We start from the raw sequence: 22802 nt of genomic DNA, 5'->3' as shown, positions 1-22802 counted from the left end.
ACGTAGCATTGCCAAGTTTACTGGTATATCATGCTCCGAAGTATCACATCCACAAATCTTTTAAATACCTCCAGGGATGGTGACTCAACTGCTTCCTAGGGGAGGCTGTTCCAACGCATCACAACCCTTTCAGCAAAGAAATTCTCCCACTGTCCAACATAAATCTCCCCTGGCACAACCTGAGGTCATTTCCTTTTGTCCTATTGCTTGTTGAGCGACAGAGAAGAGACAAACCCCCCACCTCACTACAGATTTCCATCTCACTACAAACTCCTTTGAGGTAGTTCAGGACACTATAAGGTCTCCCCCAAGTCTCCATTTCTCTCTTGTGGCCCAGCTGCAGGTGCAGGAAAGCAGAAATTGAAGGAGGCTTCCACACTGGGCTTGCAAGGCTACACAGAGGTAAGGAGCAGACTCAGCATGGGGCTTACTCCGTGCATCCTCAAACAAGCTCACTGGATTTGTATAAGGGATCGTGGATCACCGTGAAGCAACTAATCCCTCTCCTCTCCTGCCCAAAGCAGCAACAACTCAAAAGCAATTCTAATTCAAATCTAAGATGTTACGGTTTTTCCACGCATTCTGCAAGCCAGCTGCAATGCACAGCCACATGAAACCCTGTTTATCACCCTGCCAGCTCAGCCCCCATCATTATGCTTTCTGCTCTGGCAGAGAGAAAACACCTTCTTGGAACCAAAAGAGTCTGTCTGGTTCTAGGAAAAGAAAGGTATATAGACAGAAAAATAACTAGGGGAACATTGCACTACTTATCAACAATGCATAACTCCAAAGCTAGTTAAGGATACACACACTTACGTGTGTGTGCATGTGTCTGTGTATTAAATATAGCTCAGTTTTTCATACGGCACTGTTGGCTGCAGAACCGTTGCCGCGAGCATCTGCTAAAGACCATCTGGACCGGGAGGGAACGAGAGCGAAACGTTACAGGACTCCTGAGGAATTTGAAACTTGCAGTGGATTTTACAGAGTCATTGCGTAAGGTACACTGACAAATGTGTGATATCAGGAAGGTTCTGTTAATGGGGAAAAGAAAAAAAAAAGAGAGAGAGAAAAAAAAAGAGAGAAGTGATCCTAAAACTGCTACTTCCTGCTGGGGTTGGAGTTGGCTACAGACAATGATCTCACGCCATTAAAATTCAGCATCATTAAAAGAAACAAAAGTTCTCAGGACGTGCAGCATGAGAGATTTACAGTTAAAATGGGACTGCCTCAATGAACTGAAAATGGTATTTGAAGTTAAATGGGTTACAATAGAGTATCTTAAGCTTCCATCTAAAAAAGAAGTTCATGAAAACTACAGTGGTTTTATTCATTAAATTAAATTAACCAGCACATTATTTAGCTGTAGTCTTCTCCAAAAGCTACAGCTAAATTCAATAAACTTGCAAGACTTCATAAATCCATGCTCATGCTAACCATGTTTTGCCTATGCAGAGCTCTTGGACATGCCAGAAATAAAATCCTCATATTTTCAGAATTGCTCAACACTCCTCTCCCCCATGTTTTATTTTTTGTTTTTTGTTGCAAGATCTATAAAAGATAACAAAGGAAACTAAATGACATCAAATATGTTCAAGTTTGCAGTATCTGCAAACTTCCCTAAAAAAATGATCAGCGTGCAGAAAGGAAAAAGGGTTTTAAAAGCACTGTGCTGATTCTACTGAGATGATGTAGTTCCCAGATGGCTCAGGAAGATCAGGTCCTTGGCAAGAGTCAAAATGAGTACGGTTGGCACTAATGCCAACATTCCTATAATTTCCATAAGCTCAGTTGTACTTGTTTTCTAATGGTCTCAAGATGCTCATATACAGACTCTGAGAATTCAAGGACAGGACAGTATAGAGGAATAAGAACTCCACTTTGGAAAGAGTAATTGTCCATCTTTTTTCTACTACCAGTCCCATTTATTTTCCCAAGATCACAATAAACAGTACTTAGTAACACTTCAAAATGTTCAACAGGATCACATTCTGTAAAGAGAGTCCACAAGACCATTTTACAAAAGGACCTAATAGCTTTGTTCCACAAGATGATTGTGTTGCACAAGCATCCAGTTAGAGTTTTATGGGGACAGTCAGCCATGCTTCAAAAGCCTGCAAACAGATAGAGAAAATAGAAATTTAAATGGACCATTCAGCTTTCAGCATAGTGACCATATGTGGTGTTTTACAAGCTGGCGGGTTACTGGGAGGGAGGGAAGGAACAGATCATTGGTGTTGCTCCAATCTCCAGTATACGTAGTGGCAATCAAAAATATACTCTTGAACGGATTTGCCAAGCCAGTCAGGAAAGGTCAGGATAGAACATGGAAATATATCTAGACTAGGTGGCCATGCTAACCGTAATTCAAACTGCATATTCCCCACCAAAAAATCCAATCAAATAAAAACAGTGACATTCTGATATGTTTTTAAAGGTTTAGCACTATAGTTATTTTTAATTAAGCAGATTTGTCTGATCTTGATGCAAGCCACTGTTCAAAAACTCTGGAAATAAACAGAGATACACCGTGAGAAGCAGCCATTTTTGATGTATTGTAATCTGTATTCACTTTTTGTTGCTGTTGGTAAGATAGCAGCCATATACAGAGATAAAACTGCAGGAATAAAAGCTTGAATGGACTTTTCATACCACGCCATTCACTGTAAATAAAGCTTCCTATTATTATGCAGCACTGCTGCCATACATCTCCAAGAGGTACAACCAGAGCAATGATAAGCAAATTGGCTACTGACCTAGCCAAATTATGTGAAATCTCTCACTTCTATGGGATGCCCATCAGACAAACAGTTCACGCATTCAAATGCTTTCCTGGAACACTCTGGTGTTTTGATATAAAGCAGTTAAGAAGGAATGCGCAGAGGTTACCTGCCAGTACTTGTGAGAACTGTGGCACTGACTTGGCTAAGGCCATTGGTGACGAGATGGGCAAAAAAGATGCACAAAGGTACAACAGGGGGGCAGGTGAGGGATGTGCAGAGCTCCTTATCTTGCTTTTCAGTCTGTAAATTTCCATGACAATGACTGTTTCTTAACCCAAACACCACTTGCACAACCAGTACAGGAACAGCTACAGGCGAGCCTTCTCTGCTGAGATACCCAAGCTTCATCCTGGGCAAGATAACCTGGAGGTCACGCACTCATTCACCTCCTTCAGCCTAAAGCCACACGAGCACTCTGCATGTGATGAGATGAGCCCTGGAGATATTGGGGGCAGGGATGATACTTGCGAGAAGCCACCTCTGAAGTGTGTTTTGCTTATGGTATCTGTCCATACCTGGGATACCCACATCCTTCCATCACTGTCCAAGAAATCTGACAAACAAGTTCAGGAAAAAAATCTAGAAATATAGCCCCAGTTCAAGATGACTTTGCCCTCCTGTTCCCTGTCCTGCTGCTGTCTGCAAGACTGTCATTCTCTCACGCTGGGTAGAACACATCTTCACCCGTCATTTCTGTCCACAGGATAAGACAAAGTGTCTGTCCTTCTCAAGCAGAGCCCGAGGCCCACTTGGCCCACTCTTCATGCTTTGTGTTGAACTGACAACGCCTGACATGCTACACACCCTGGATTTACATCATCTGGAGCTACACACAAACATGAATCTCAGCAGCCCCAGGCTCTGAAAAGCCTGATTGTTGGCACCAACGTCCGCTCCTTCCCCACCAACCCAAAAGGAAACACAGGAGTGTTTGTTGTGGTAGCCAGCACAGAGCAGGGGCTGTGCATGGGCGGCATGCGGCCCCAGGGCTTTGCCTCAGGCACAACCACCCCCAGTGCAGGGAGAAGTGCTCACTTTCCCCTTCAAGCAGGTTTCTGAGGCTCTTTCATTAAGGCAGCCTGTCTGAAGTCTGAAAACTAAATGCAAAGTGAGAAAATCCTGTGCCAAACAAATGAGCGCATGCCAGAAAGCATCCCAGTAGCAACTCCAGGACAGGAGAATGCTCACACTCAGCTCATGCATACAAGGAGTTGGGGTCAGCACCAAAAGCCAGGGGTGAGCAGCAGCAGCAGGAATTTGAAAACTCCATCTCACTGCCCCCACAGAGCAACAACACCGGGAGCTCAGCAGCTCCTGCCAACTCCTGAGGGCTGCCCGGCTACAGCAGGGCCCAGACATGCGCCATCCCAGCCCACAGCCCAGTCACCCCAGCACCGCCCCACAAGCCTGCAGCTGCAGGAATGTCTGTGACAGAGCACGCAGGCTTTTTTAATTGCAGGCTGCCTGACTCTGTCTGTCCTGACTGGGTGTTTTTTCAAGGTTTCTTTTTTTGTGCTTTGCTTTTAAGTGGAGAGTGTATGAGGGTGGGTGGAGCAGCTATAAGGCACGCCATAGCAGTGGCATGCTCCCCAGCCTATTCATAGGCCCTCTCTTGCAGGCTCTGATGGCACATCCTCCATGCTAGATGACAACAGTCTTATCTAACCCTCCTTTTTGTGTAGCATTCTTCTTTTATAACTCTGATAAATCAGTTCTCTCTGTTTATGGCGCTGGAGAAAGTAGGGCTCACCAGCTACACTAACCAGCACAAATAAAACCAAAGGAAGAGGCAGAAAAACCTTACTGGAAAATCTAGCATGTGTCGAAGAGTGTTTTAACAATATCAAGCTATGCAACGTAGTTTGGCAACACGTCTTCTAGCAGCTCATGAGGCCCAGATGCAGTGCGTGAGAACACATCTTGAAAACCAAGCAAGTCCAGGCAATCACATGCAAACTACTCAGATATTCCAGCTCTATTATCAAAACTCAAACTGAACAGAAGAGGATTGTCCAAACCCCAGTACTGGGTTTGAAGCTATCACATCCAATTTCAGATGCCAACAAAGTTAAGAAATATGCAGGTTTTTTACATCTTGACCTGAATATCAGTTTCACCAATAGGTGATGTTCCAACAGTCTCAGGTTCTTATCAGCATCCTGTAGCAAGTACCAAAAAAATCCCTGTGTTGCTACATCGCTAATCTAAGATAAAATTATTTAGTGAGCATAATCTGCAAGGATGAGTCCCTTTGCCAGAAACTGAGTTGGGTCGAGTCACCATCCTTCCCAGAGGTCACTGTACCCTAGGAGACGACAGTTTAACCCCAAACCCACCGCTCTGATCCAATTTCGTCAAGCTGGGTTTGATGTTCTCTAGCTTCAAGTACTCAAGCTAATGCAGATCATCTTAGCGGAGCAGCATGAGGGAGCTCTTCCAGATTCAGTTACACCAGCAGATTTAAGAATGGATCTGGTATTCCAAGAAGATCACACCTGACTAGAGCCACAGTCACACTGTCACTTGCTTTCTCTCCTGAGAATGATTCTTACCTTCGAGACCTGTGTGATTAATCAGGAAAAATCTAATTTAAGAAGCTAACTAGGTAACCAACACAGTTCCATGATTTTCTCACAGCTGCTCTCACTAGCAGCCTAAACATTGAGTGCTGCATAATTCAAGCTTTTCCAAGAAAAAAGGCATTTTTTCCATCCATTTCTCAAAAACTGCACTGCTTACAGTGGCAGCTTGCCTCGCGGGGGATTTCTACTCAGACTATGCTGCACCTGGGATTTGCCTTTTAGCTGTAGCACTCCCCAGACTTTGATCCTTCCAGCAATCTTTTCATTATGAGGTCATCAAGTCCAGAAGAAACATAGCTCATGGAAAGTATTACGAACAGACAACTTATCAACTGACAAGAGGGTAAAAACCTAGTCAAACTTGGAGGGTTTGTTCTCCTTGGAAGCAGATGCTCATCTACATCTGCTCAATCTACAACCTGCACAAGCACTGTCTCTGCAATGGCTTGGTGCCAGAAGAAAGCAGCTTCCACACACAGACAGTTGCCTCAGTCTGCTCAGTCTTTGGCTCCCACCAAATTGCCCACTACGGCAAACTGCTGAGCAGACCCTCTTAACAGGTGTATAATTTGATCAAAAGGCACTTTCCTCTAAAAGAAGTCAAATCAGGGGATTGGAAGAATCTCATAGGAGATACCCTTATAGCTGCTAGAAACCTGGTGCTGTTTTCTATAAATAGCACTGCTTTGCACAGAGCACAGCTTCTTTTACAGGTGTGAAGGATGATGTAATTCGTGATGTAATTGCAACAACTAGCCCACTCTGCCTGAGGTCCACGGAACTTAATGGCAGTGCCTTTTTCACAGTAAAGGAAAGCAAAAATAAGACCTATAATTCTTGCAGCAGGATGGGGTTTTGAGCAACCTGGTCTAGAGGGAGGTATCCCTGCCTACAGCAGAGTTTGGAAATTGATGATCTGAAGGATCATCCTTCCAACCCTCATCATTCTATGATTCATTCTACAATTCTATGGTATTTCTCAGTAATATGGGCAACCCTTCTTTTTCTGTATTCAAACAATAAAACAAACCACTGAGAAACCTTAGTATTTATTTTCCAGATACGGGGATGCAAGTGACTCCTTGTAATCAGAGCAGCATTTGGCATTGGAAATTAAACATAAACTTGAATATCCCTGTACCAGGATATGTATGTATGAGGCTGGGACCCAGGTGTCTCCTCTTGAGTTCCAGAAAGAACCAAAATTTGTACGATGTTAACATCTTTAAAGATTTCATGCAATGAATAAATTCTGACATTCAATGGGATGAATGACTTGATGGGTTAAAAACTTCTCAAATTTTCTGTGTGTGAAAACACACTTTAAAGACCAATTTCACTGCACTGTCATCTTACGATGATTTGAGGAAAAAAACCATATTTTCCAAGTTTTAGTTGTGTAATCATAACGCATCTCCAGAATAAATGGCTCTTTCTTACAGACCACTGTGTGATCCGCCCTCCCTATGAGCTCACGGATCAGTTTGAAGCTTCTCAGGCTGTGATGCATCCTGATCAGAACATGCTGTCTCATAGTATGTTGCAACAACGAAATTTAACTGCCTGTTATGACTTTGCAGACTACTTACCACAACCCTGAAACCCCTGATGGGTCGAGCAGTCAGAACTGCTTTAAATCAGCAGAATCAGTCCTACAAGCTCTACTTTCAAGACTGCCACCACAAGTCTTGGGAGAACACCAGCTATACTGCTTCCTGCAAAGTGCACATGCATGTGTCATCCTTCCCTACTGAGGATGATATCTGCTTCCAATGATGTTCCTAAATTCCATTGGAAAAGACTTGACTAGGTGGCAAATATGTTTTGATCACCAAGGACAGCCTCAAACTGAGCTATCTGCTGCTCTCCAGACCATTTGCCATCCATCAAAAACAAAATACCTGACTTGTTTCTTACTTCAGAAACAAGCCAGACATGCTGAAGCAATTAGAAAAGAAAATTCAGCTGAGATTCTTTTGGTAAGCAGCCTGACCACTGCAGTGTTTTTACTGGTCTTCCATATATAGTTGTGACAACTGCAGTAAAATATTCACTCGGCTGCCCTCCCATAGCCTGCCGAGTCTGTAACCACCCTCCCACACCACAGATGTACCCGAGAACTAACAAATCCCTCCCTCACTATTTACACAGCATGACAAGCTGGGATGTTACTGTTTCAGAAGCATTAGTGCTCCTGCTCTCCCTCCAGATACCAAATATGTGTCTTCTGAGCAAGGACATAATCCACACAATGCATGAGGAACACAGACGAGCAACTTGGATAGTGCCTTATATTCAACAGCAAGGTACTTCCCTTGTTGTTCTAGCTCATTACAGGATCAGAGTCAGCTAGCAACAACCATAAATTTGTAACAGGAATTAGTTTAATAAATAGTTATTAGATCACATTTCTTCTTTAGAAAAACTTCCATGCTACGCAACATTCTGATATACTCTGTCTTAGGCTGCATGCTTCCATACTTTCCCTAAATTACAGAAGCATTCTCCAAAATACCACACATCTTCAACAAAAACAATACACTAGTGGACAGCTGAATGTTTCTTGCCAAGGCTGAGTGCAGCTCTTGAACCCTCTGGAGAAAGGGGAATCACACTTGGATCTTCTTGGATTTGCACCACTTTCTGTTAAAACATCTTTTATCAACCTTTTTTTTCCGCTTCTTTTTATCGTCCTTACAAACTCAGCCAGCATTTCAACCAAAATATGTGGCTGAACCAGCCTGCACTAAAAGTTATGAGTCAGCCTTTGACCAAAGAAAGCAATGCTGACCTCCTGACAGTTCTTCCTGAAGTCTGAGATGAAGGCACAGCTTTCCAGAATGGCATCTACATACACAACTGAAAGGTAAAGGTAATCTTTAGATTAAGATTCTGCTGAGCACATAATGGAATGGATATCCTAGAGATATGAAGAAGAATCCAGCTCCACTCATAAGTGAGAGCACAACCAGTTTCTACTTTCTTATCCTTCCTCCTGGTCGGCCTAAGAAGCCTATTGCCATCTTGGAGTGCGTCCTCCATTCTATTTTGCTCCCACCTTCAGTCAAACTGCCTGGTGTGCAGTTCTTGTCCTTGCTCAATCGCTCAAGTCCAAACCCCCTGAAGATCCCTCCAAACTTTACTTTGCAAGTACAGGAAGTTTCCTTATCTAAAGTAATCCAGCAGCAGCTGCTGAGCCTGGGTAAGATACACAAACAAAGTAACCTTCACAAGACAACCAGCACCACTGGAGCAGAAGCAACATCTCTGCCATGCAATCCCAAACACACTCCTGTACTACCCAACTCCTAGGGCAGGGCTTGGTTAAAGCAGCAAACATTTCTCAGCCTCTTTCACTTCCCTCTGCTGCTCCTTGGTCTTCCTCACTACATCCTGAAGCTAAATCATTTCCCAGTAAGGTACTGGAAGCTCTTTTTACTCGCTACAGTTGTCACACTTCTGCCTTTTCATGCAAGCCTGTTCACAAGTTCAAGACACTGTGTATTAGGTAAGATAGGACAAGGGGAAATGGTTTCAAACTAAAAGAAAGGAGATTTAGACTGGATACAAGGGAGAAGCTTTTTACAGTAGGGTGGTGAGGCACTGGCACAGGTTGCCCAGAGAGGTGGCATGTGCCCCATCCCTGGTGATACTCAAGGTCAGGCTGGACGGGGCTCTGAGCACCTGATGTAGCTGTGGGTGTCCCTGTTCACGGCAGGGGGGTTAAACCAGATGGCCCTTAAGGGTTCTTCCAACTCAAATGATTCTGATTCTATAGTGGAGAAAAGATCTAAATGGGGCAGAGCTACTTCAATTTAAACAATAGAGGGAGGAAGAAAAAAAAAGAGTTCCCTTCTCACCTTCTCCCTCCTCCACTCTCCCCTCAAATGAACACCTGGGATATACCTCTGGGGATAGAAAAATTCTTTACTAAGAGGAAAACAAGAACTTTGAGAAGTTAATACTGGTCTGGAGCATTTAAATACACTGCCTGTCTGTGGACTGCTCACAAGGCACAGAGGCACTGCTGTTCAGTCCATAAGCGGGGAACATCCCTGTTTGGCTTGGCTCCGCTTCCCTGCTCTGCGTCACTGCCTGGAAGCAGGCGGCTGCATGGAGCTTCCAAGAAGAGGCTCAGGGGTGTGATGCAAGCAGGCACCCTCCCCTCCAAACAAACAGGGGAGAAACAGGGGACGCTCAAGGAATTGCTCAAGGTGGCACAGGGACATGTTCTGGACAGCACAGCATCCACTTGCAACAGAGGTTTCTGAAGAGCTGTTTCTCAGCCATTTCTCTTGGGTATGTTTTGCAGATCATCAGAGTTAAAGCCTGGTCTGTGCACCAGTTTGTTGCCCTGTTTGCCTCAAGGTCTCTCTGCACCCCTGCCTGGTTTAGAATTTCTCTGGAATCCGTTGCACTTGGTGCGATCATCTCCTCGGACCTTTGACTCACATTCCTTCCCTGCTGCTAGACTAAACTGGCCCAGCTCCATCTGCCTGGCTTCAACACCAGACCTCCAGTCAGACATCTCTGCAGCAGCACCAAGTCAGATTTTCAGGACACCTGCCTGGATGTGCCTTAAAAGGGCTCAGTTTAGGCTTATCATTGAAAATGGTCGCTTCTGAGGCATTCTAGAAGTACTCTGAGAAGTCAGAGCTGTTTAAAATTCCCCCCTCCCCCTCCCCCGCTTTCTATGAAGAAAAGAAAAATACAGAGAGCAAGCTTTATATCCCACTTCTGCTTTTATTTCCATCTTTTCTGCACTGTTTCCCTGGCTGCAGCCCAAGTTGCATCCAGCTCCCACATGGGTGCTTCAGCGGTGAAGGCAATGGCCCTCCACATGGTTTCAATATGGGCACATCTGGTCCAAAAAGAGATCTGTTCCTCATCTGCCAGTCGCGCACTACTGCTTCTACTGCTGCTCAGCTGCACCACATATGAGAAGCAAAAATGAGATAAGGCAGCTTTCCAAAGATAAAGCAACCAAGTGACAATCGCAGGAGAGGGCTAAGCACACATTCAGGCTACAGGCATCCAGGGTGGCTTGAGTTGTTACACCCATCCTGGACCATCATCCTGCTGCCGCAGGTCATCTCCCCACAGCAGAATGGCAAGAGCAATCACAGGGGCACTCCTCTGCCCAACAAATAAGCTACTGCTGAACGACCAGGGTTGCTCATCTGTTCTGTCCTCCAACGGGTGGAAGCAGTGGCTTCCAGCAGCATACATAGCTTCAGCCTCCTCTGCTTGATCCAGCAGAGCCTGGCCAGTTTAACGAGATCAAGTTGAGGAGCTGCATTCCTGGCCAGACCTGTTGTAAGCAATTCTCCAGCAGGCCACCAGATGCCGAGCAGCAGGCCAGAAGAGCCCACTTCAGTTTAGCCCCCCACTCCAACACACCACAGGTGCACCAGGTGCCGAAAGGAGAAGCAGCGCTGCTTAAAAGAAGCTGGGCATGCCTCTGGTGACCGCTGTTGCTTCCAAGACAGCTTTCATACAGGTTTTCAGACCACACCTGCTTTCCATGCTGAATAAAGCCTTTTTCCTTCCAGAACATCTCAAAGAAGCAAATTAAACAAAACAGCAGGGGAATAACATAATCTTAGGGGAGATTATACTATTTCACGAAAGCAGTTCAAGACAGCAGCTTCTGTATGTCATGTGGCTAAATAGAGAGAATATCAAGGAAGAAACATTTCTCACTCTTCCCAAACATTCTAGGCACCCTTCTTCAGTCTCAACCCGTATGCCAAAACTGAAATGGAGTATCCCATAAACTGCTGGAGACTGACTACAAACCAATAAACAAACTACCAGGCTCATGAAAACAAAGCTAAGGCTCTGGAAAGACAGAGCAATAAGATAAAGTCTGCCACCGACAAATGATTTTAAGCTCCCTTCAGGTGGGAGGAAAGCACTGACTTGTAGTATCACAGCAAAACAGGCAGAGGGACAATGAAAATCCTCCACTGTTATAAAAGAAGGCAAGGTTGGTACCACTGATACAGCTGTGATCATATTAGCAGCCACCTTCCACTAGGTCTACTTTTAAAATGAAAGCCAGAGACCTTTCTTTTTTTGTCTGGGTATTTACCTGCACCTCCTCATATACTGGCTTTTCCTCCCTTGTCTCATCTGCATTGCTTTTTTCCTTTTTTCTGCCTTTAGAACTTTTTTTTTTTTACTTGTCAGGGCTAAAGATTCTGGACAAAGTGGCATTTTAGAGATCAAGTGCATTTTTAGAAAGTCTCTGAGACAGGTAAAGGAAATGCCAGGCAGTCTTTGGTACTTGACTTCAACAAGGAAGCATATGTAAAAGGTGACCTTGTATTTTGAGACAAATGCCTTCCTCTACCAGAAAGTTTTGTCCTTTCCCACGTTTCATGTGCTGTTCCCTTTCTTTATGTGCCAAGAGATGTCATGATAAATAGAAGAGCTTCAAAACAGCTCAAAGCAATCAAAGCATCTATTTGGAATTTTGCTGAAATCAATGCTGTTTAAAACAGCCAAACGCTGCGATGCATTTGGACAGGTACAAGGAGTCACTATGTGCTGCTGTATGGTCTGCCTCACAGCACTCGGAGTCAATGGGTACAGCAATAAAGTTTTATAGCATTTGAAGCCAGAAAGGACTATGAAACCTTCCCAGTCTGACCCTCCAACATGTCCAGTCCACTAAGTTTACCTGAGGTACTCTCATACAGAGTCTGATATTTTTGCCCTTCATTGAAATACAACCTCCAGAGACGCACATGGGTGTGCTGCAATGATTGAGAAATTACCATTTGATCTATTATCGTTGCAGTTTATTTCAGCAGTTATTTTCTCTCCGAAAACACTAGCCTAATTTCTTGTTTGGGCCTTGAAGTCCAGCTACTGATTCTCATTCTGCATTTTTCCCACAAGATTAAGGCATCCAGCCTGGTATCTTTTTGCATGACCCAGCAAATTTATCCTCTAGCGTCTATTCACTCAGTCCCTTTATTGCTTATGTATTTTGTAGGATACTTTCAAACAGAGCAAGATAAATCACCAATTACTTCCAAAGAGATTTCATTTACTTTCAAATCTTTCATCTCAAAGAATGAAAGCTATAGTTCATCTAACTGTATCTGCTTTTCATAAATGATTTAAGTCCACTGAATTGAATATCTCTATCCTACTCTACCTACATGGTCCTGTATCAGCTTTTCTGCATTTCTAATACATTTGGCACCAGGTTTCCCAGTGTATTGTTCATACTTTCTTCCCCCTTGCTCTTTCCCTTAATCAATTAATCTTTTCAAATTTTCCATCATGATGTCATGACCCAAAGAAAATCAGTGTCAAAAAGCCAGACTTGTCTGGGATCTTTTAGGCTGATTGAATTTCCACATTCATTGGTTTCAGGTAGCATTTAGACTTGCCACCATTGCCTTTTCCCTTTGGATTTTCTTAGCTGAGCATTATTAGTTCCTCTGCAGTTTACTAAATCTACTTCAAATGGATGCTCCATTTTTCTCTCTCTACCTGTGAGTATTACATGGGGCAAAAAGAGAAGAGGTCTTTTAAGACAACATTAACAGTTTGGGGGAAAAAAAAAAAAAAAAGAACAGCGTAACGACAGCTTTAGATTCATATATCCCTTTGTGACAACGATAATTTTATTCCAAGCATAGAGCTATAAAGGGATCAGCTGGGAGTGCAGAGATTCTCATTACCTGTGTGCTACAAGAACCACAGCTGAAAGCAAAGCTGTTGCAGATTCTCTATTCTGGTATTGATAATGAAACCTGCATTACACACTTCAACTTCAGATGAAACCAAGAAAGAAACCTCTATAATATTAGAGGGAACATAACATAAACAGTTCTGATCATATCACTTCCCCATCCTCCTCCAAACACCTGTCAAAGCAAGACAGAGTTCATGCTTTTCATCTTTCCTCACTAACCAGCTACTTCAGACATTTATTTTTACTGTTCTTCTTTGAGTTCCCCACAATTAGTCTCTTTCAGATATCCAGGTGTCAAGAACTAAAAAACCCACAGTTGAACTGTAAGCTGGCCCAGGTTTCCAAGCATGCCCCCAAACTGTACTTCTCAGCATCTTCATCACTGCTGTGGCAGTAGCAAAGCCTTCCACAGTTATAACCCTGGGCCCTTTGAAATACAGACTTACAGCTTTCTGCACTGCGTAATATCTCAGTTGTCTCTTCTTCTTCAGAGATGTGAGTTCCTACAGATTCCCTTTCCTCGCCTGCTTTTCCAATCTCCTTTTCTCCCCCTCAAATATCTGCCAATTTGAAACACCAAATCAAACGAGTCCAGAGAGTCCCTGTAGCCCTACTCCAGCTACCAAGATTCCAGAAATTCCCACCCAGCTGCCGTATCACATAATGCCCTCGCGAACACTGAAGCTGCATCTTAAAACTAGGGGTATTTCATCCCCAATTAATCTTGCCAGAAAGCTGTTCCAAACAAGCTACTGTGGAGAGGGTTGTCCATATGTCTTTCTCCCACATCTTTTTCACTAAAGCTAAAAAAAAAAAAAAAAAAAAAAAAAAAAAAAAAAAAAAAGTTCTGGGCATGAAATGCTTCTAATTTTATTTTTTTATTTTTATTATTTGTTTTAAAGACATTCACTACACAGTCTTCAACATTATATTGCCACTTTTCTTTTGATTCTGGTCATGCAAATGTGTTTCTATCTGAGAAAAAACAGAAACATAATTTCAGTCCCTCTCTCCCCTCGATTTTGCAAAATTCTTGCAGCAACTCAACAATCAAGTTACAGCAACAGGAAACCGTTTTTCCAATTCCCCAAGCAGACTCCCTGCAGAACTTGTTCAGTGAAGAAGGACACAGTAGGCTGGAATTCAGCTGGAACTTTGTGCAAAATCAGGACAGCTGAATGAGCGGCCATAAGTCACCCTGGGCAAGGACAGAAGCAATATTCTTTATAGAATCAGACAATGGTTTGGGTTGGAAGGGCTCTTAAAAACCACCCAGCCCCAACCCCCTGCCACGTGCAGGGCTGCCACCCAGCAGCTCAGGCTGCCCGGGGCTCCATCCAACCTGACCTTGAGTGCTTCCAGGGATGGGGCACCACAGCTTCTCTGGGCAGCCCGTGCCAGAGACTCACCACCCTCTCAGTAAAATATTTCTCCCTGACACCTAATCTAAATCTCCTTTTCTTTCTCTTTCGGTCATCCTTGTCTGTAAATTAATCTATTCTACAACTAAATTAAATCATCCACTGAAGCCTCTGAGGAGCAGAACAACCGACCGGGAATGGAATTGCAAAGCACCAAAGCATGAGGAGAAGACAAGTTCTGCATCCAGAAAATTCACCCCTTCACAGCAGTGCCATAGCAAACTTGCACAGCGTTTGCTTCTTTGGGGAGCCATGTCCAAGTGTGGCCCTCTAGCTGCTGCCCAGCCAGCTGGGCACCCCCGGACAGGGCTGCAGCACACAAAACCACACATCTGGAGGCCTTGCACAGGTCCGGAGCTTTGTCATTTGACATCTACAGGCACAGGCCCTTCCTGCTGCTCACACTCAGCTTCGCTTCCTTCTGGAGGTGGAGGAGGGAAATAGAAAGGTTCCAGGGGAGAAGGGGATAGAAGGAGATGCAGGCATGGATCTCTGAAGCCCGGAGAGGAAACACATCCGTGAGTCGCGTCCCTGAGGCTGGTCAGAAGGCACAGGGCCAACAACTACGGATGTCCCTCACAGTGTGATCAGCCCCCACGGCAGCGCACAGGGAGCTAAGCTGTCCAGCAGAGCCTAACGTGGGCAAGTTTGGCTTGGTTTTCTTTCACACCTATGCTTTCTGCCTGTTCTTGGAAGAAATGCAGCCTGTCAGCCTCTCCCACACACCATAGCAGCCCTGACCCCAGATCCCTTGTGCTGCTGTGCAAGGAGAAACAGCAGAGACAAGAAGAGAGGGCAAAGGGAAGGGAACTCAATCAAACTCATGGCCAGTGCTGATGAGGAGGCCAGTTACACCCAGTTACACCAGGAGATGGCAAAGACAGATGTTCTGTAGTCAGCCTCCGCCTCATGTTATAAGGTATGAAAGCAAGCATTCAGATGTCATATTTTCTCATGTCTCCAACTTCTGCTAACAAGAATAGATTCAAGAAAGCCAGCTATCAAGAAATAACACCCTGCCCTAGCCTAAATTCCCCGCAAAGGTCTCATCTCGGCCATAGAATGGCTTAGGTTGGAAGAGACCTTAAAGATCATGGAGCTCTATATCACAACCCTTCCTCCATAGGCACCAGCCACGTTGCTGCTTCTGCTGTGAAAAAGGCAGGAGCAGCATCTGCATTCTGCTCTTAAGTTTTGGTTCCACAAATACTCAGGCAAACCATTTCTTCAGGTGCTAGAAGAAATGAAAATACTTGTTTTCAGTTAACCCACACAAAATTGGAGACAGGCAAGCTGATCACTGAAGGTCACAGTAGAACCTGTTGGGGAGTGAGAGAAAATGTAAAAAGCAGTCTTTTTCCCTTTGCACATAATATTCACTACTGGACTGTGAGGAAGAAGGAACAGAGACATGCTCAGTACTCAGGCCTTGGGATTTGAGGGCTTTTTTGGTTGGCTGGTTTGGGGGGGTCTACAGAAAGCTCTGTGAGCTAATCACATGGACTGCAATGCAGAATGGTCTCTGCCCACACCTACGGCTCTGGGGTTAGCCACAAAAAGCAAATAACACAGGCAGGAAACAATCCTAACAGGTAGTACGTTTGACAAACATTTTTAAAGCAAATGGTGCAGGCTCCAGCATAACCATATCATGCTACAGAAGAGCATATAAAATGTTCTGAATTTTATCCAGAAAACTTGGGGATCAGACTCCTGCCTCACAATGCAGTCCTTAAATAAAGCAGCCCCGTAGTTCATGGCTGTGATCAGAGCTCAGCATCACTCAGGCCAGAAGCTCTCAGCACTAGGGCCTGCCCAGAGCTCCCCAAAAGCCACACGGTCTCCCTTTCCCACCCCATACAACTAACAGATTGTATATAAGGACAGGGCCAGCCCCAGCATGGCAGAAGAGGAATGCTTTTTCTTGGCAGAGAAGAAAGAGATGAAGTGGGTGTCACATTTTTCCATTAGATTTTTGCTTGTCACCACAGTGAAGCCAGATCGCATACAGAAGATTGAAAGCTGGTTAGTGGCAGATGGCAATAAAAAAAGGAAAGAAAACTGAGTAGCTTCCAAGGCACAGCTGAGGCACCAAAAGGTCAGCAGCACGAGTAAGCTACACATTTGGATGGGTGGCAGCTATAGGAACAGCTCTAGTAATTCAGGTCTATCCCATTTCACCTTTCTTTATTTGTCCAATTACTTACTCTGGTTCCCAACTTGCCGTCCTGAGAGGAAGCACTCCTTATTCGACTGAGCACTTGCTTCCTTCCTGCACTCATTTAGCATCAAGGTTGTAACTTGGTTCAGCTTTCTGAAGACACAAACTACTTTTGAAAGCTCCCAGACACAGGCAGCAGCCATCCCTGCCACGGAGAGCTCAGAAACATACCACAGAAAAGGGACGTGCGCAGCAGGAAGGGTTCTGTCCACTGCTCTGCATCAAGCTCTTCTCAAACAGCCTCTCCCTATGAACGATCCTTGAGCAGATGTCTCCTCCAGGTAACCCCCTTTGTTCCCAAAGTGCAGCCCACTGCTATCAAATAATATATCTACACTCACCAGTATTATATTTAGGCACACACTCCTGAAGCTGGCCAGATTACTTCCACTGTACATTCCCTCAGCCCAAAATGCAATTCCACCAGTCTCTTCCCCAGGCAAACATTCCCACCTGCCCTCTCATGTCAGCACCAGTACCTGAGCTGCGACAAAGCAAGCTGCATCAGGAAACATACTGCTGAAAACTATTTTCTGTCATGCAAGAAAGTCATTTTTCAAGAGGATGAGCTCTCAGGCAGCTGCTGCAACAGCCTGCGGTTACATCCAGGTGCAGAACCGCACTGTCAGGTCTTGTCACCCAGAAAAAAATGCAGCCAAAGGGTATCCAGACAGTCCTGATCATCTCACCTGCATGATTCAGGGATCAACAGCAGCACGGAACGTGCCGTCCCCGGAAAACCAGGTGCAAAGTTCTTCTGCAAGAGGGGGATGCTCCCCAAATTCATAATCCTATGGGGCATGAAAAGCTGTACCAAGAAATGGGAGAACTTAGAGGAAGGATGCTTTAAGCTCATGGGAGGCAGATAGTACAGACTGTGGAGCACGTCACTGAGCTAAGCTAATCCCTCTCCAAAAGGTGGCTACCCCTAACTGCTAAGTCTCACCTAGTGCCGTTCTCCTGCAGCAGTTCTTTCCATCCCACATCAGTCAGACAGAGAGATGGCAGAGTGCTTGCGGCAGGCAGTGGATGCTGCAGGTGACAGCCAGGCAGCAAGAAGCAAAGACAAAGACGTACAGCCAGAGCTAACGGCATGCTGGCCACAGACCTACGAGATTTACGTTTATACTTATTTTATCTTTATTTTATTTGCCGCTGCCTGCACGAGGGTGACCAGCTCTCGCTGCATGGGAGCAAAGCGAAGGCAGGCGACTGTACACAACTGCAGCTGGGGTCAGCACCTGGGAAAGGCAGCAGGACACAGCATCCTCACACCATGCTGTGTGAGCTGGACTCACAGCTAATCTGCCTCCTCCACAGACACGCATGCTCCTAAAAAGAAGTGTTTTCATACATTAAACACTGGCACATTCTCATCTACCAAGCTTTAAAGTCAGCCCCAGGACAGACTAACATTTTTTCCAGCTGTTGTCTTCACTGCAGATCTAGCTCTTCTCTATACAGTTATAGGCAATCCAAATGCAACGAGCCAGCAACTTGATGCCATTATTTTTCTAATTTAACTATCAGAAAATATGAGGGTAGGAGAAAACTTCCAAAGCATCGCATGTGTGTTTATCTCAGCTTTGAAAGAAACTGTAGATTGTTTAAATCCATTACGAGCAGCTGGCACGTCTCTTGGCAAACAGGAATGATATTTGTATTTAAATTTTGGAAGAAAACACGAAAGGGAAAAAATGATTTTTGGTGCAGAACACCAAGTACAAGTTGTTCTGCTGCTAATCAGTTGTGACCCTGATGCTTTTCATATGGGGAGTTATTCTCAAAATTTAACACTTTGCACAAATTCTGTATAAAACTACTTAAAAATAAAATCTCACTTTCACATCTTTCTCCTCTTTGCTGGACGAGTTTGGAAATAATCCTTGGACGTGCTGATTTTACACATTTTCCACCTCAAGTTAGCCATCTGGTCCTCCATATGCAGGTGTATAGGGAGGGAAAAATGAGAGATTTCAGTTTCCTTGTTAGCAAGCTGCAGGCTAAACCCCACTTTCAAATAAATGAATTACCTTTTCCCCACCGAAATAAAATAAAACAATAAATAGGATTAGCCTGTATCGATGCCGGGTTTTACAGAGCTACCTTATGCACAGGCAACCACCAGAGATTAAAATGCAGCCAGCTCCACAGCCACACGTGCTGTGCACTAACCACAACTTCTAACTAAATACACACTGTAAAATCAAAGCACTGTGTTCCATTTCAATTAAACATCGCCAGTGCCGTGGCTCTGAAGATTGCAGGCAATCCACGGCAGCTCACTCAGATGCCCCATTTCTGCAGAAATCATCAGCATGCAGAGCAACAGCCAGTGGTGTTTTTGTGGCAGAGGAAATGAGTCACCGTCGGCTCCTGGGGAGCTCAGAGGCTTGCAATGGGCAATTTTCATCTGAAGGAGGAAGGCTGGCTCCGAGATTCCCAACCCATCTCAGATGACAACTGCCACCACTGAGCTCTCAGGGCCGATGGGGAGGTGATGACGCAGCCACCAACCCAAATGTTCACGTTGCACATGCGGTCTGAGGGTGAGGTGCCTGGAGTGGCATCACTGATGCAGCAGTGGGCTTATTGAGCTCTAACGCCACTCAGAAAATGGCACTGGTGACGTGCTGGTTGGGGCATTCCAATACTCCAACGTCAGGCCTGCTCAAGGGTATGCAACTTGGGTGACTTTCAATTGGAAGCAGCCAGTAGCTAAGGTGTTAAAAACAGACAGAAAATGCTGGGGAAGGACAAAAAGTCTGCTGCAGATCAGCCCAGAACACAGCCTCAGCCCACCTGCTTGGGGCCTACCAAGGGTTCACTGGCAGCAGAGAAGGGAGTGAGGAGGCTGCAGCCTGTCTTGCTTCTGCTCTCTCCAGGCTGCAGCAGGCTGTGTGCTCCCTTACTGCTTGACTGCCAGGAAAAAGAAAAAAAAAAAACTTCCAATAATAATGCCTTGCAAAATGCTAGGGTACAGCATTACCCATACACAAGCCTAGCAAGCTGCAGGCAAGATGAAGATTACAGGCAGACACATCATACGTGCCGTGAACAAACCCTTGGGAAGCTTTTCAGACTTTTCTTAGAACATTTTTCATAGAATAATTAAGGTTGGAAAAGACCTCTTAGATCATCAAGTCCAATCACCCACCTACCACCAATATTTCCCTCCTAAACCATGTCCCTAAGTACTACATTCACCCTTTCCTTCAACATCTTTAGGGATGGTGACTCCACCACCTCCCTGCACAGCCTGTTCCAATGCATTGTCACTCCTTCAGAGAATAAATTTTTCCCAATATCCAACTTGAACCTTTCCTGGTGCAACTTGAGGCTATTCCCTCTTGTCCAATCCTGTTCTTTCTTCCACGAGAAACACCACCACTCTGGAAAAAAAAAAAAACCACTTGCTACCAAGCTATCTAGCATGCAAGTACACCTGCAAAGCACACAGACTTGAATGAGACCCCTTCATCCCAGGCTGAGTCCCCGGAGGTCTCCATTTCTCCCGGTGCAGCTGATTACTGTCTGGCACCTCCTCACACCTGTGCTGGTGAATCACCAGCTGAAAGGGAAAAGTAAAAGGCTGGAATTCAACCCTGGTAATCAGGCTGGAACAGCTTGAAGTAGCATTTGAGTTTTTAAGTACATGCATGCTTCCACATTTGCCCGATAGCTTCAAATCCACCAGACCATACACAGCCTTTGTGGTTGTTAAAATTTAACTTAAAATACACAAAAGACAACTAGCTACACAACTCCCCTTCTCTCCCCCCCCAAATCTATGTGCACACACAGGTCTGCCTGCAGAAGGAAGTGGATCCCTGTTCTTGCAGCCATGCATCCCAACCAGCTGTCCTGCCTCCGCCTCCCCTGCTCGCACTGCTGGACCTCACAGCTCTTCCCAAGCACATCCAGAAGCGTTGGCACACTCAGGTGTGTGGCAGGGACAGACCCACATCTAATACCAGGACACCAGTTTCACATTGCTGAAGGACTGAGCTCCACAGGCATCGGTGCTGGTCCATCTGCATGGTAATGTGCATCTCTGAGCAAGGCAACAGCTGCACTGCTGCACCCACAGCTACAGGGCACCTTAGAATCACACAAAGGCCAGAAGATGCCACAGACAGCACATAGGAGGCTCAGCTCTTCATCCTTCATCCTTTTCTTTTCAGTAACACCAGCAAACAAGCTTACAACCAAAGCAGAACCAGCTGGGTCAAACCAGTCCTCCCACATTGAAAGCAGAAGGCAGGAGAATAACAGATGTTTCATCTAGAGGGCTTTTTTTGGGTGGTGTTTTTTGTTGATTTTGTTGTTACTCTTGTTTCAACGATCCTATGAAGCTTCAGCCAGACATAAATGGAGAGCTTGTGTTTCATGATGTCAAGCACAGTGTTTTCCTTCGCGCAGAACAACATACTTTTTGCAGAAGAAATAAAGTTCAATGTGTGGAAATGTGTGCATTTTCCCCCAAAGTGATCATTTCAGAAAGCTTTCTTTTTCCCCCCCTGAAGCTCCCAGCACCCCACTACATCCACCTTATCCACAGCACTTTGCTGCACTGATATTTCTTTACGGATGGCTTCTCTTGGAATTCTTCCAAAAACAACAAAAGCTAAATTGATTACATGCTTTTTATTAGACTTCAGGATGGCCCCTAAAGAAGCCTTTTCTTTATAAGCACCTAAGGAGAAAATCAACTAAAACTCACGCAGACAAACATACGGTAGAAAGTGGCTCCCCACAAAGAGGCTCGCAGCCCATGTTAGTGCAGACTTAGTGACACTTTTCCCCTTAATAACACACCTCAAGGTAGCACTTGGTGCTTACAACTCCCGAATAGCAGAGGGACAGCCACCCCGTTTGCAACCATGGGGCATTCTGTCAAGCAACACTTGAAACCAAGTCACAGCTCCCCAGAGCAAGGCAGTGACACATTTGTGTACAACCACAGCCGCAAGCACCAGATCTGTTTCAGGGCACTAATTAAAGGAATAGGAGAACGTGAACTAGAAGAAGAGTGGGCTCACGGTTCTTCTCCCGGGGATCCCAACCACACGGCATGGCTGGAGCACCCAGAGGGCCTCTCACCTCACCACAACACCCCTCCTTGTCTTGTTGAGGAAGGAAAGAAAGGACCACCACAGCACAGCTGTTGAAGGAAGGGCCTTCCACTGCTAAGAGCTCCTGGTGGGTCTTTAAAAGTCACCACCCGACATGCAATTGCTCTCGGTGGATCTAACAGGAGCAGCACGTCGTGCAAGAAAGCGCAAGAGCTCCCGAAGCCACTATTCCCGAAGTCACTGTTATGGAACCCCCGCAACAAGCGCAGGGCCCGCCAGCCCGGCCTGAAGCCGCCACCCCGGGCCGCCCCTGCCCTCCTCACCGTGTGGCCCAGCAGGGTGTCGGGGTCGGCGGGTTCGCACAGCTCGCTCAGCTTGCGATCCCAATGCAGCAGCGGCGGCTGCTCGCCGCTCTCGCACACCTCCATGGCGGCCCCGGCTGCCCCGCGCCCGAGCTCACGCCGCGCCGCCCACTCCCATGGGCCGCCCGCTACCGGCGCCGGTTCGAGGCCGCGTCCCCCGCCGGAGCCAGGAGTGCCGGGTCGGGAGGGGAGTGCCGGGTCGGGAGGGGCGCCCCCGCCAGCTGCGAGCCGCGCCCCCGCTAGGCCCCGCCCCCGCCGCCCACGTGGCCAATGGGGGTTGAGGAGCGCAGCGGGGCGGTGGACGGCGCCCCAATCGGCGCTCTGCGCCCCCAGGGCCCCACGGATCCAGATGGGGAATGTGGGCGGGGCTTCACAGGAGCGACGGGCAAGGCAGCCAATGAGACAGCGACAAGACTGCGGCCGGAGTGCGGCGGCCCTCCCGCTTCGTGTGGGCGGAGGAACGGCCGCGGCCCCTAAGGAACCTACGGCCCCGGTTAGCGCCCTGTCCGGAGTCGAATGCAGACCAGCTTCGGGTGCGGCAAGTCCGCCAGGGCCTTCACCTCTTGATCTAATTGAAAAGAGAGCATTAAGGGCAAAATACATAGTGTGGTATTGCTGAGTACAGCCCACGTGTCTGTTAGAGA

General features: G+C 46.0%; 1 protein-coding gene across 1 annotated transcript in view; it reads right to left on the bottom strand.

Annotated features, from left to right (window-relative positions):
- The window catches only part of CREB3L2 (cAMP responsive element binding protein 3 like 2), a 79361-nt gene extending 56955 nt beyond the window's left edge, over positions 1-22406 (bottom strand). The window contains exon 1 of the mRNA XM_085229043.1: positions 22120-22406. Within this exon, the coding sequence (XP_085085169.1) occupies positions 22120-22224 (105 nt within the window). The 5' untranslated portion in view covers positions 22225-22406. The remainder of the gene's footprint in view (positions 1-22119) is intronic.
- Positions 22407-22802: the final 396 nt, after the last annotated feature.

Source organism: Meleagris gallopavo, chromosome 1 (assembly GCF_905368555.1).
Source record: "Meleagris gallopavo chromosome 1, MGAL_WU_HG_1.1, whole genome shotgun sequence".
NCBI lineage: Eukaryota > Metazoa > Chordata > Aves > Galliformes > Phasianidae > Meleagris > Meleagris gallopavo.
This window is presented reverse-complemented; position numbering and strand designations above follow the sequence as displayed.